General features: G+C 54.1%; 1 protein-coding gene across 1 annotated transcript in view; it reads right to left on the reverse strand.

Annotated features, from left to right (window-relative positions):
- The window catches only part of CACNA1E (calcium voltage-gated channel subunit alpha1 E), a 113,853-nt gene that overhangs the window by 2,192 nt on the left and 97,167 nt on the right, over window positions 1-14,494 (reverse strand). The window contains exons 40-46 of the mRNA XM_074876946.1: window positions 7,499-7,595; window positions 5,638-5,743; window positions 4,389-4,496; window positions 3,744-3,844; window positions 3,342-3,448; window positions 2,588-2,696; window positions 1,119-1,247 (exon numbers count right to left, since the gene is read on the reverse strand). Coding sequence (XP_074733047.1) covers window positions 1,119-1,247; window positions 2,588-2,696; window positions 3,342-3,448; window positions 3,744-3,844; window positions 4,389-4,496; window positions 5,638-5,743; window positions 7,499-7,595 — 757 coding nt within the window. The remainder of the gene's footprint in view (window positions 1-1,118; window positions 1,248-2,587; window positions 2,697-3,341; window positions 3,449-3,743; window positions 3,845-4,388; window positions 4,497-5,637; window positions 5,744-7,498; window positions 7,596-14,494) is intronic.

A 14,494-nucleotide genomic window follows, 5' to 3' on the forward strand; every position in this document is an offset into this window, starting at 1 on the left:
TCCCTCCCAGCCTTGAAAACAGAACCGAGTGGAGCAAACAGAGACATCGAAGAAGAAATCATTGAGAGGGGGGGATCCTCCAGTGCCCCTCGCTTGGTGTTTATTTCCTGGCATTTACTTTCCACTTTTCCAGTGGCAGCACTGGTCCTCCTTGGTTCTCCTTTATCCCCATGTCCCTTCCCCTGCACTCATTCCCTCTCTCCCCAGTCACACTGTTGTTTTATCGTCCCTCTCCTTTCCTTTCTCCCTTCTGTGCTTCTCCTTTCTACCTTCTCCCCTCCTTCTAGCTTGTGTTCTCACAGGTTTTGTGGAAAACAGCACCTCCTTCTACATTTTCCTTTGCTTTATTCTAGCAGATTTTTGCCTCTGCAGCCCTGGGCCATTCTCCCAGTCTCCTCTCCTCACACCGTACTCTTTCTGCTCCCATCCCCTCCTCCTGATCATCTTCCCCACCACCCAATGGTCAATAAAGCCAAAGCAAAGCCTCCCTTCCTCTTCATGCCCCACCAAAGTGCCACGACATGTCACACCAGCACTGACACCAGGACCTCTGTGAGAAAGCAGACCCAGAGACTTCACAGCAAAACTGAACCCCATAAAAGCATCTGTGTCTCGGTGGAGGCTGAGTACAAGACAGAACAACAGAGAAACCGGGCAGACAAACGAGGAGGTGAGATGTGGCCTGGGTTCCCCTGGACAGACGGAGAAGCATGTGCGTTGGGACAACGGGAAAGGAAGAAAAAGGTATTTCATCACCTGGAAGATCATCTGACAGTTGGGCTGGGACTCCTCGAACCTCAGCCGGCACCCAGGCTGGAGGAAAGGAGGGTTGTCCCACTGCATGGGGACTCTGCAACCTCCCAGTGTGGCCCTGCTCCACTGTGGACCTCCCACATGAGCCAGGAGATTGGTTCCCCTGGCTACTCTCTGCTGCCAATGTCCCCCATGTAGGGAAACAGTAGCTCTTCTACTTGAGCAGCACCCCAAAGATGGGGACATGCTCCGATATCAGGGTGCTGGGGAAGCCGTGGGACTTGCTCAATGCAGAAAGAAGCCCCAGTGTTACCTGGTAGGTTTTGCTTGGACCCGGCACCCGTGGGGGCTTTGCTTGGTTTTACCTGGGGATCCACAGTGAGACGAGGCATGGAGGAGGCCCTCCCAGAGACAGCGTGGTCCTGAGTGTCCACGGGAAGGTAGCTGCCACGGTTAGAGGGCTGCACTCTTTGAAACTCCCTAACCTCTGGCTCCTGGAAATAAACACACAGCCAAGCTCTTGGGATGGGTTTGGAGCAAGGCAGCGCACTGCTTCTGCCCCATTTGCAGGGGACAGCCCTGCTCGCTCAACCAGGGGCAGAATTTAAGTGGGACAAAAAGGGAGTCTAAGACATATCATCCATCACGTCACCGCTGAAAAATAATCTCCAATTCACAATCCGCAGCAGATAAGCCCAGATGTGGTGCTTCAGGCTTGCCTGATGGCCAATTTATCTTGCACCTCTTCAGTGGTAGTGGAAATCCTGCCTGGATCTGGTAATGCCCTGCCTGCCTGGGCTTTAACTCCTCCTCCGTTTGCCAGAAGAGGACAAACGTACAGGATTTTCTGTCTGACCCTGCTGTAAAGGCTTTCTGGCCACATCCCCATTAAAAGAAATCATGCCACCCATGGCACCTTTGTGCTGTGGTTAGTTCCCAATTTAGGGGACTGTTTTGTACAGGATGTGGTGACAAGGAGATGGGCAGGGAGTAACCCCGAAGATCTGCTAGAAGGTGACTTTATGGGGAGGGGGGAGTCTCATCTGCCACCTCCCTGCTGGCAGGATGGTGCCGTGGTCGGGGTGGCCGGGACAGGGGACGCTCGCCTGCGCAGTACACAGCTCACACAGAGTACTACAGACCCCGGGGACACGGACCGGGCTGGAGATGCACAGTGGTACAACACTGCATCCAACAAGTGTCGGGGTGGTGCGCGAATGCACACACACAGACATGGAGAGATATATATAGATATGTATATATATATATATACACACACACAGACAGACACCGCTGCTGCCGGCCGGCATGTGTGTGAGGCCGGAGGGGTATGCTCCAGTTGGAGACAGTTTGACAGCTCGGTTTGGGACTGGGGACACCAGCACTGACAACAAAATGAACATGAATCCGAAAACATCAGATACCATCACTCAGCACGGGGTAACCCACTGAAATGAGCACTCAGTGGAAAAAAGAGCAGCCTGTGAAGAGAAGGATATTTTACTGCAGGACATTGGACCCCAGTCACAGCTCTCACCCCAAAAGCATTTGCCACTGCCTGGCCTCACTGGCCAGGTCTGGTCCACGGATGGCTGTGTCCCCAGTGCCCAGAGGCGAGGGGCCAGAGCCCCAGCTGGGGGACAATCAGGGACATTTGTCCCCTGCTTTAGATCCATGCGTGACCCAGCAGCTGCCATCCCTCCACTGTGCTTGCTGCCACAGGGGCAGGGAGCAGTGTTTCTCCACCATGCTGGCAGCCCCACATCTCCCCGTGCCCACCAGCATCCTCGCTGGGACTGCAAGTGAGCACCCGCCAGGCAGTGCATGACTTTACCAGAGACTGGTGCTCCTGGAACTGCCCGTGGGCCGGATCCATGCACGCCAGCTGGAAGATCTCCTGTGGCGAGAGCGGACTCAGTGAGGGGAACCCGCTTCGGCTGCTCCTGCAAAGACAGTCCAGCTTCAGGGAGGCCACAACCCGGGTGCTGCCATCACTGGGCATCACCTCTCCAGTGGCTCAGAGCTGGGGACCCTCTGTGCTTGCTGCCCAGGCTGTCGAGACCCACAGGACAAACATCACGTTCAATGGAGAGCTGAAGCGGTGCCCAGGCAGGAGAGGACACCAGTGCCCTAGGTCCTGTGGCAGCAGTGGGGACATCCTGTGTAGTACCAGCAACTCCCACCACCTCATTCCCACCAGCCAGGGTGCTGGGATCCCCCACCGACCCTGCACCACCCAGAGACCTGCTGCTCAACTGCTGTCGAGGTTCAGGTCCATCCCAGACCCTCCTAGGTAGGAGAGCTTGCACTTAGTGGTCTTGGTCCTGCAAGAAGAGTGTCCACGCAGATACCCAGCCATCCCCCTTAGGCACCTCCGCTGCTGTTGGTGATGCTGGTGCAACACCAGCTACCTGGAATCCTGCAAAAGCTTTGTGCCGGGAGCTTTCTGCCCCGGACTGCATTTCCCTTGCTCTCGCCAGCTCTTTAACCCTCTGTGTATCCCAGTGCCAGCTCCAGAGAACAAAACAAGGGCTGCAGGAACAGAAAAGTGACAGGACTACCTCCCTTCTTCTCAGGGCAATACTCACAGGCCCGAGAGCGTGTCTTGCTGGAGGTAAGGCAGAGCCTTTGCGTTCGAGATGATTTCCTGCGGCAAGGAGGACGGCTCCATGCGCTGAAACATGGGGGCGTTTTTCTGTATTGAGGAAAGGAAGAAGCTGAGCCTGTAGGAAATGCAGATGAACATCCAGTGCTTCACCAACCAAATCCCCACCACTTGGGAAGGTGACAGCACGCTCATGTTCACTGTTGGGGGCTGAGGATGCACGTATGTGTGACTTGTAGTCACCAAAGCCCAACCTGCACCACCACCCTCATCCCTCAGCTGCATCCCAAGCAGCTGGCTGCACATTTGGTCAGGACGTGGTAGGAAGCACCGAGGGTGCTCTGAACTCCCCTCCTGCCCGCTCCATGCCCTCGCCAAGCCTCACCTGCTCCTCCAGCTGCTGCCGCTGCTTCTTCGCTTTGCTCTGCTTGTAGTAATCCATGATCATCATGGCTGCATATATTTTGCCAACAGTCAGGTCAGAGGCTGAGAGCATAAGAGGGGAAGGAAGGTGGAGGATGCTTTTGTCTTAACAGAAACAGCAGGTCTGAAGGCACCAGCGCAGATCTCGGCAACAGCCCTGCTGTGGGATATCCTGGTGACCCTCCAAGTCTGCTCACCACTCCAAAAGAGAGATGAACACCCAGACACTCCATGTGGAGATAAAATGGATGGAGGTGACTTGAAAGCATCATCATAAAACACCAAGCCACACATCTTCATCACATCATCACACCATCAGTAATGGACCAAGCGATGCTCAACCTCCTGCCCTTATATGCTCCAGAGATGATTTACTGGAAAGTCTGGGTTTGGCAGGAGCAGATCACTGCAAACTGGACAGTTTTTGAGAGGATTCCCAAGCACCCAGACAGAGCAAGGCAGAAGCCAGCCTGTAGCAACACAAACCCTTTTCCCACTTCTCCCCTAGCTGGTGACGGGTCTGACGTGTCCCCACCTCCCTTTGGGAGGAAGCTGCTGCAGGTATGATGGAAACTTGGCAGCCATGACAGCCCCCACAGAGACTCACTTTTTGGCATGGGTACCAACAGGTCAAGCATCTTCTGGGACAGGTGAGGCCAAATGGTCAGGATCTCCTTTTGAAGCTCAGAGTCTAACTGCTGCCAATCTGCACCACCTTGAACAGGGGGAGGGAAAAAAATGGCCCACGTACATCAAGACCTGGCACCAGGCTCCAACTAAAAACACCCCTTTCCCATACTAAATTGAGGTTCACAAGCAGCAATCAGCTCTCTCTGGGCTGGGAGGGCCATCTTGCATCAGCGGTCCTGGTCTCCTGCTCTCGCAGGGAAACTTTCCTACCATCCCTTCCATATGTGCCTCCATCTCCCCATCCCCTGCCCTCCCACTCAAAGCTGCCATCTTCAAGCTCGCCTTGGGTCCGTCTCTGCAGCTCCAATCCTACTCCAGCCCACACACACCTGCTGCTGCCCCACTTTCTCTTTTCTGGTGAGCGGATCATGTGCTGGTGAAAGAGCAGCTCCACTTGGTTGAAATCCTTAAATACTTGGCAATGCTGTGCAAGGAGAGTAGAGCTCTGTGGCCAGTGGTGAAGGGATCTGCTGAGCTTAGGAAGACCCTGGCTCAAAGGAAGCTGTCAACATGCACCAACTGGGGACACCCGAGCCTGGGACAACTCTGCCAAGCTGAAGGAGACCCAGGTTCAAATCTCTGCTTTATCTAGAGGGGCTTGAACCCAAGGACTCAGCCCTGGGCTTATGCTGATATCTTGCCCTGGGTTGGGTTTTCTTCCAATAGCTGAGCTGTTCTCAGGGGACATTTTATTGAAAATGGCATGTTTCTGCAGAAAGCTTTTGATCTGATGAATCAGAGCATTTCCAGCAACAACAACAAAGCAGGTTTTCCTGCTCTGAACATTTTATCTTCCCTGAGAGAAAGATTTCTGTTCCCTAGCCTTAGGAAGCCAAGCACATGTGATCTTTTCCCTCCTTGGTTTGGTTTTGTACATGGGGAGGAAGGGGAATTCTCTCCCCCTTTACACAGTAGACATCAAGCTGTTTCTGCTCTCTAGAAGCAGCTTCTAGTGGAAAACTGGCCACCTCTTCCCTAAAGAGATAGACTTTTTTATAGAGAGCAGCAGAAATTTGCCTGTTCAAGGTAATCACTTCTATCCGCATGCCAGGCTTTGGGTGGTCAACCCCAATTTGGCTGAAATGTCCTCAGCCTGCCCAAAGGATGAGTGCTGGTCACTCTGAAACCCTCCTGGCTCTGTCCCCTCTCTACCCCACCGACCTTACCTTTGGCAATTTTGATGTCCAGGGCTGTGCGTATCAGCGCCATCAAGGTGGAGGTAAAATGGACCGTCATGTCCTCAGCCACGGGCATGTTCATCAGCACCAGTCTCTGCGCAAGAGAGAGAAGAAAACAGCGGACGGAAAACAATATCGAAAAACACATCGACCAGGCTGGAGGAAAAGAAATTAAACATTAAACAAAAGGGAAAAAAAATCAAAAAATAAAAAGCAACAAAGAGTGTCAAAACAGCACAGCCAAAAAAGAAGGGCAAGGATCACCCCGCCACCCCCCCCGGCTCCTTCCACCCCAGGACACCGGCTCACTGCCTTCCAGGGCTCCTCCTGTGCCCCAGGAACGGCCCCTGAGCCCCCCTCCCCATGGCACCGGGGCTGCCACGGCACCTCCCGGCACTTTTGGGAAGACACGCCTGATCCATCAGGGATGTGAGCGTGGGGAATGCTCGGGAAGGGGAGAGGGGGCTCAGGTTTCCGTTCCCGGGTGGTTTGGCTTTCCGTCTCTCAACCCTTCCCACCTGGGGCAGGGGAGAGGAGGGTCCCTAACCTTCAGGGACTTCAGATCAGCTGAATTCCTCTAGCATGCTACATCCTGGCGCTCCCTTTTTGCGTCTTTCAGAGATGAAGTTTGCCAGCACATGCACAGGGTCCAAATTATCCAAGGGTGGGGAAGGGAAGGAGGGGTAGAAAAAGTGCAGAAGGAAAGAGAGAAGGGCAACCAAGGCAGGTTAGACACGCCATGCTCCTTCCCCACCCTGGGCAGGCGGGGTGCAAACTGAAGTGACCAGATCCACTTTCCAGAGAGTATATTTTGCTTTGTGAATACCTTGGGTCATCCCTTTCCTGCCCATTCTTTTCCACCTGGCTTCTCATGTCCTTTCCCTGCCTTCAAGCCTCCTTTTTTCTCCTAGAAAAGTGTGATGTTGGATGTATGCGTGTGTGAACAAACATGTGAGAGCTGGAGAGGGTGGCAGCACGTTTGCAAGTGTGCAGAAATCCCCCCTTCACTAGCCCTGAATGCTGCTGAAAGGGCTGCAGGCAGCAGCCCATGGCCAAGAAAAGCTTCAGTTTGCTCCAGACTTGGGCAACACATTGATCTGTAGTGCCGGGTCCTGTCCCAGCAGCTGCTGCCCTCAGCAAAGCCACACAGCTCCCACCCCACATCCTTGCTCCCTCCCTACCCTACTCCATGCCTGCGCAGCTGGGAGCACGTTGTGCCTGTGCTGGGAACTGGCTGCTGGCCACCACTCCAGAAGGAACCAGGGGGTAAAACTCAGAGATGCCTTTTGAAGGCACCTGGCTTTGCCTTGCACAAGCCATCCTTGGGATAGCTCGTACTGATGCGCCTGGCTCCTCATGCACCACAGAGCTGCTCCTTCGGGATATGTCCTTGCTGCCCACCTGCTTCCCACCTCCACGGGCTTTAGCCCTGTTTCTGCACTGGCCAGGACAAGGATGGTTCCAAGCCCAGGGGACAGGCTTGGGTCAGTGAGCTCCTAAGGACATTTCACTCTCCTAACTGTGCTACGTGGTTGCTCCTCACCTCATCTTCTCCAACCCTCCCACTTCCACACTATTGCTGATCCTGCCTTTCCTCTTCCACTGGGGTCTTCCACCCCAGAGCTCCCCAGGCTTGTGAGTGGCCACAGCAACGTCACATGCGTTGGCAGTGGAGACCAGCCAGTGTGGCCAGGACTCTTCTGAGCACACTGTGCTCCCCAGGAGCAAGCTAAACACATGTTGGATGCCCCCAATGCCTCCCCAGCTCCCCCCAGCCCCACCTCCCGCAGCTCCCTCGAGCCCCGGCTCCTGCTCGGCTCTAGCCCCATAGAAGGAAGGGTTGATCTACCTTATAGGCCACTTTGGAAGGACATCTCTTGCCGAGGCCTAGCGGTGGTGACATAAGAGTCAGCATTTCATACATCTCAGTGTAATGGATTCGGCCACTGCTCATGAAGGGGGAAGGGGAGGGAGGGAGATGCAGAGAGAGAGGAGGCATTCCCAGAGAGCAGAAAAACATACAAACAAAAATAGTACAGGAAAACAGGAGAGAAAAAACAAACGGACAAACAGGAAAAGAACAGGAAACCCGTTAATCAAGGCAAATCATACATGAGAGACTGTCCTGATGTGGATTTATAGCACTGCTCACACAGACCCAGGAATGCTGGCAGAAAGCAACTCACCCCTCTCCTCTCTGCTGCTGGCCTCAAGCGCCTGTCTCGCTAGCAGTCTGGGACTCCTTCTCTGGTTTCAACCCCTTTCCTAAAGCCCTCCAGCAGCCCCCAACTTGTCCCACAGGTTCCAGGGCTGTGTGTGAGTGGTATAAATCAGATACACGGCACTCAAGCCATGGGTTATTTGAGATAACAGTGGTTTGTACCAGAGTGCTCTGTGGCCTCCGTAGAGTCTTCCCTCCCGGGGGGGGCCTGGGTATGGCTTTGCATTGCCACCTAACCCATAGCTGGAAGGCTGTGTATCCCCAGCTCATAAGGTCTATGCAATTGGGAGGCAGCATCTTGCATAGAAGGCAGTGGGCCAGGGTCACTTGTCAAAGGAAGATGCCCAGTTGCTTCCGTCTGGCTCTGCGGATGGACCACTTTCCCACCATGCACCAGTGCAAAAGGCATGCTAAATTGGCTGAAAAAACAAAACTGGGAGGAAAAGTTGTACATGCCATGCTCCCGCCCTGGCTCTCTCCCACATGCGGCTGCAAGTTCCACCAGGTTGGAGTTTAAAGAGTCTCAGCAGAGGCAGCTGTTTGGGCCTTCCAACATTGGGGTTCGTTTGGGTTTCCCAAGGGATGCAGCTAGGACGGACCCCCACCTTGCGCTCCTCTGCTCTGTAAGGACCTGCCTAGGACTGCTGCAGTGAGGAACACTACAAAAACAGGCCACCCGATGACGCCTTGAGCACTCTGCCAGGCTGAGATATCTGGGCTGTGTCCACCTCTCTCTGCACACCCAGGAGGCCACTCAAGAACATCTCCCAGGGATCCTGGGCTCGGCCACCTCTTCTTGCCCTCGTGCCAGCTTCTGTCCTGCACTGCAATGTTCAGGGTAGTTAATGGGCAAGGGCAACCTCACAAGAGCAAAGGCATCAACCCTTACAGCTGGGCTGGGAGGATGCTGCTGGAGAGGAACCTGTCACAGCCGGGGTGGCCTGGGAGAGAGGGCGCTGCTGAAAAATTAAGCACTGCCTGTGGGATCTTAGCCTCTTCCCTACCCATGTGCTCAAAGCAGCATGGAAAGGGGAGAAGATCTCTTCTCAGTGGGTACCACTGGTTTGGAAGCAGACCCTGGCCAAAGGGGCCCCCACCAAGGTAAGTCCTGACATTTCAGATGTGAACTCGAGATGGTGATGACCTGCAACAGGAGCTGTTTGGGGTGCAGGCACAGAACAGGCTGGGCAAGCCATCCCCTTTGAGACCTGACACACCTGAATTGGTTGGAAAGAGGATTGATAACAATACTGGAGACTATTAAGTGGGATGATCAAGAGGAAATATCCAGGTCCAGGAGTCTGTAAGCAATGTCTTGGCAGAGCTTGAAGTGCACTGACTCAAGGTGTCTGAAGGAGGGGTGACTTCAAAATTTTCATGCTCAAGAGCTTTGTGCAAAAAGGAAGCAAGACAGTGATCTTCCACCCACACTTCCTGGCAGGAGGGATTTTAGCGTGCCCAGCACACATCAGACACGGTCTTTCATACTGAGATTCTCCGCACAATGAAGGACGAATGGATTCCCGTGAGAGGGAAGTAACAAAGGACCAAATGAGAACTGTGTTGTTCTCACAGACAGGCTGCACACTTTTCTGCTTCTCAGAGCAGAGATCTTAAAGCTTTCTGAACAGCGCAGCAGTGCCCAGAAGCCACATCCCCATGGAGCGAAGCACAAGCAGGCACATGGAATGACATCCATCTGAACAGGATGGCTCCTAAGAGCTGGTCCAAGCACAGGCACATCCTTGACGGGAGAGATGATCCTCTGTCCTGTGTCTGGACAGAGATGTGACCTGTGGCTATGGCACAGGGTAGCCTGTAAAACCACCAGGCACTAATGGCTTGGTCCTGGTACTCTGAGAGAACACTGTGAGTGATGGAGGAGGAAATGTGGGGGACATCTGTCCTCCTGTGGTTAGGAAATTAGTACTGTGCCATACAAGGCTGTTAGGAACAGAGCACCAGAATAGCAAGTGATGTGAGAGTAGATTCAGGAATAGGTGTTGTCCACAGTGAAATCAATATCTGTGGAGCATTCACCTGACCCACAACCATCTCAAGGGCTACTTTTAGGGGGCAAAAGTGATGCTTTGGCTCCCTTTTGCATAACTGCTAGAGGCAGAGGGGGTGAAGAAAGGCAGAGATAGCCCCAGGGAGTGGAGCAGGCTGCCAGGATACAGTCCAAGCAAGATGTGGTTACAAGACCTGCTCTCCCCAGCATAACCACAGAGCTTGCTGGACTTCCACAGGAAGTCTTCCTGCATCAATGTCCCTTAGTTAGCCCACCTCCAGATGGCCTAGCAGGTGTGCTTCTGTACCATGCTGCACCACTATGTTGCATCTTGAACTTGCCCAAGAACCATCTCTTCCAGAGCAGGCTGTCCACCACTCCATAAACACATTGGTGGTTGTTTCTGCAAGTCATCGTTGTCACATTGCCTGGCAGGACAGGGATGTGGGCTCCAGGAAGGTGAACCTGTGCACTGTGATGTGCAGGGCAGGCTCACCACTGAAAGGTGAGCAAGTTGGGTTGGCCTTCTGGGATCTGGACCATGGTGGCAAGATGCAATGACCACATGGGTTTTCTTTCTTCATCAGTTGTCTTTTGGGAATTGTTCCAGGGCAGTAGAAATCCCTGAAAATCTCTCATGTCCTTGAAATACCCCATGCACAGGGAGGAGAAGACTGAGGTAACACAAGGAAGAGATGGGGGTGGTCTCCTTCACATGACATCAGAAGTTGGTCTCGCTCTCTCTGCCCCCACCTTCCCTTGAGTTTATCCACCTTCACTGCTCTGTCCATCCCACAGAGTCAGCAGAAAGCCCAGACTGCTGCAGGGATCCCTCTTCCCAGGAAGCATTACAGGTACCCTTCTGAGCACCAGGTGATCCAGCTTAGGAGAGCACCATTTGCCAGTGAAGCCCTGATGTCAACTGAGAAAGACTAGAGATTCCTCTAGTCACCATCCTTTGCCAGGGATGCAACAGAGAAGAGAAAAGACTGCAAGGAGCCCCTCCTTGAACAGACAAGCCAGCTGAGATTCTTGCACGAAATCTCCTATCCTTAAATATCTCTTCATAAATGAGAAGAATAAGCATCTGGATCTTGTCTTGCTTGCTCTGCTTTACTTCCGGTGGTCTACTTCAAGATTTCAAATGTGTGTAACATCCCCATGACCAGCTGTGGAGGGTGATAGACCTGTTCCAGGGATGCTGGTTGGAAGAAGCATTTCTGATGTGGCGAGAAGGATGTGGTAGCTACACCATGCCACACCAAGGAGTCCTCTTCTCTGCAGAGCCAAGATCAAGAACCGGGAGCATCTGAGCTTCACTCGTACATCTCCTCAGATGCTGTGAGGGATGCAGAGGGAAGAGCAAGCTCTGTGGTTCATCCTTTCATGCCATGGACACAAACAAAGGTGTTGTGGCACTTTGGAGAAGGCAGCAGGTGCAGGATTTTGCTCAACTGTCACTCCAAAATAAAATTAAAAAAACCCGTGCAAGTCTGAGAGACGCAAGGAGGCCAAATCACTGCTGTGGGCTCATGACCAGCAGCTGAGATCTTGGCTCAAGCAGACAGGGAGGAGCTGTTGAGCTCCAGAGATGTGTCCAGGTGCCACCACCTCCCAAGCAGGTCTGGCAAGCTAAGGGCAAGACTAGCAAGAGTCCCACTCCCCAGAGACGTGGTTGTGTGTCCTCCAAGTGCCACACTTGAGGAAGAGTCTGTTGGGTACAGCATGGCATCCCCCAGGGAGAAGGGTCACCCTGGCCTCCCCCCAGTCCTCACTCGCCAAAACAATGGCAAAGTCCCAAACATCCTCCTGCCTTTGTTCCCCCATTCCCTCCCGAGGAGCAAACCACATCTAAGCCCCCCAAAAAACTTCTGCTCCTATGTGAGGGCACTTTGAGAAGCCAAGCAGGGACGGTGGCATTTGGCCCAGCACCCTTCGGGGGCTCCCTGCACCAACAGAGCCGGGGGTGGGGGGCTGGCTGGGGGACGCAATTTGTCGAAACCCACCCCGGGAGGCTCTGAGCCCCCCTGGCCCCACTCATGCCTCCCCTCGAGGGGGACAGCTGCTGGCTCTGGGAGGCCGCGGACCTCTTTAAACTCGAAGGAAAGCAACGTCAGGGTTCCCTCGGGAGGCGCGGTGGTGGTGGAGCAGGGGGGAAGAAGGGGTGGATGGTGCGTCCCGTGGCCAGGTTGTGGCGGAGGACTGGGAGGCAAACCTTGCACGCCACCCTGTAGGGGCAGTTCTCTCCTAGGCCCAGAGGAGGCGAGATCACCCGTACTAATTTGTACATATCCTTATACGAGATCCTGCCGCTGCAAAGGAAGCACAGGTGGGTTAATAGGACACTGAAAGGGTGGAGGGGAGGATGGAGAGCTTAACCAGGGGATGATGGGGCCATCTGTGGGGCAAGATCCCTGGGGGTACACGGCTCTTCTCCATCTGGCTCTGTCAGACCCAGAGAGGGGAAAGCCATGAGCATCAGCTATTGCCTTCTCCACCATGAGTCAGCTCATACCTCCTCACACTGACCCATCTTGACCCTGGAGAAGGACAGTTTTGGTGGTGAACACCACCCCATCACCCTTCCTCTTTGTGCCCCTGGCTGTCTACACCTGGTGGGAGAGGGCTGGGATTTTAGACAGGGTGAGCCTGCAGCTTGGTTGTGTTCTAGCCACCACGAGCCCTTTTGATGGAGTTGTGTTCCATCACACCACCAGAGAGGCTGCCCTCGCATGGCCAACTCTCTGGTCCTCACAAGGGCCCAGGGAGGTTGGCAGCTGAGTCATTTGTATCTCCAATATCTGGGGAACCTGAGATGGGGAGAGATAATGTGACCAGCTGGTGAACTGGTGGCTGTGGCACTAGCACCTAGGTCTCTTGAGGTCCAGTCCTGTGCTCCGACCACCAGGCCACGCTCTGTCAAGGGTACACATTATTAGAAGCAAACTCTCCCATACACACACCCTTTCTCGCCCACAGAAGCACATCTCCCCAGACCCAGGTGCAGTGACCACAGGATACAGCCCGTATCCCTCCTGCACTGGCTGAAATAATGAAGCAGTCGAGGCGGAGAGCTGGCAGGAGAGGGTGCAGGGGCCATCGGATGCTGAGGTCCCCACTCTGCTCCAGATCAGAGCCCTTTGGGAAGCAGGACCGTGTGGGGTGGAAGTGCTGAGGTGCAGCGTGCTGCAGCCTCCTGGGCATCCTTAGACAAGCTTGGAGGGAAACCACGCAAGGAGGCAAAGAACAGCGTTACCCTCCTACCCAGTACCTTTGCCGCTGGTTTCTCTTTGCTCTTCTCCCATCCCTGGCCAGAGCTAACCCAATCAATTGGGCAAAACCCATCCCTGAGCCCCCCTGGTGTTGGGTGGTTTCCCTGCAAGACCTTCATGTGATGGTCCCAGTCTCAGGATGCAGAACCCTGCCCAACTCAGGTTGTGGGACCAATTCAGATGTACTCACCCGTTCCTCACCCAGCAATGAGGGCCAGGGCTGCCCCCATGTGCCCAACACCACCGGCTCCTGTGCACATCCCCTAACCACTGACTACATATCACAATGAAAGAGCATGGTTTTCTCAGAAATCAGAGGGGTACGTGGCATTGATAGGACAGTTCAGACATGCTTTTTCAGTGACTGTCTTGGAGACCCAGGCCACCAACATGGGAGGCGAGAGTGAATGAAGCACATGGTGTGAAGAAATCCTTCCCAAAAGCCATGGGTGAGAAGCCCTACATCGAGCAGCTGGATGCTTCACTGCTGTCACCTCCTCTCCCTTCTCTAGTCTGCCAGGACATCTACTCACCTGTACTGACCTCTGCCCCTTGCACAAGGCACAGTCACCTACTAACAAGCAAACCCATCTGCCCATGGGGACCTTGCACAGCAGCAAGAATGCTGGAGGAGAGCCCATGGGGAGGAATCTGGCCAGCACTGAGTTGCACAGGGTTGGACAAAAACAGTGGAGGAAACTATGCCAGGAGCTGATGATCATAGAATCATAAAATGGTTTGGGTTGGAAGGGACCTTAAAGGTCATTTAGTTCCACCCCCCCCCCGCCGTGGGCAGGGGCACCTTCCACTAGACCAGGTTGCTCAAAGCCCCGTCCAACCTGGCCTTGAACCCTTCCAGGGAGGGGGCAGCCACAGCTTCTCTGGGCAACCTGTGCCAGTGTCTCACCACCCTCACAGTAAAGAATTTCTTCCTTATATTTAATCTAAATCCACACTCTTTCAGTTTAAAACCATTACCCCTCATCCTATCCCTACACTCCCTGATCAAGAGTCCCTTCCCAGATTTCCTGTACCCCCTTTAAGTACTGGAAGGCCACTATAAGGTCTCCCCGGAGCCTTCTCTTCTCCAGGCTGAACACCCCCAACTCTCTCAGCCTGTCCTCACAGGGGAGGTGCTCCAGCCCCCTGATCATCTTTGTGGCCTCCTCTGGACCCACTCAAGCAGGTCCATGTACTCCTGATGTTGGGGGCCCCAGAGCTGGATACAGGACTGCAGGTGGGGTCTCACAAGAGCGGAGTAGAGGGGGACAACCACCCCCCTTGACATACTGGCCACACTTCTCCTGATGCAGCTGGCCTCTCAAGGGGCAGAACTTTAGC

This window comes from Strix uralensis, chromosome 8 (assembly GCF_047716275.1).
Source record: "Strix uralensis isolate ZFMK-TIS-50842 chromosome 8, bStrUra1, whole genome shotgun sequence".
NCBI classification, from domain to species: domain Eukaryota; kingdom Metazoa; phylum Chordata; class Aves; order Strigiformes; family Strigidae; genus Strix; species Strix uralensis.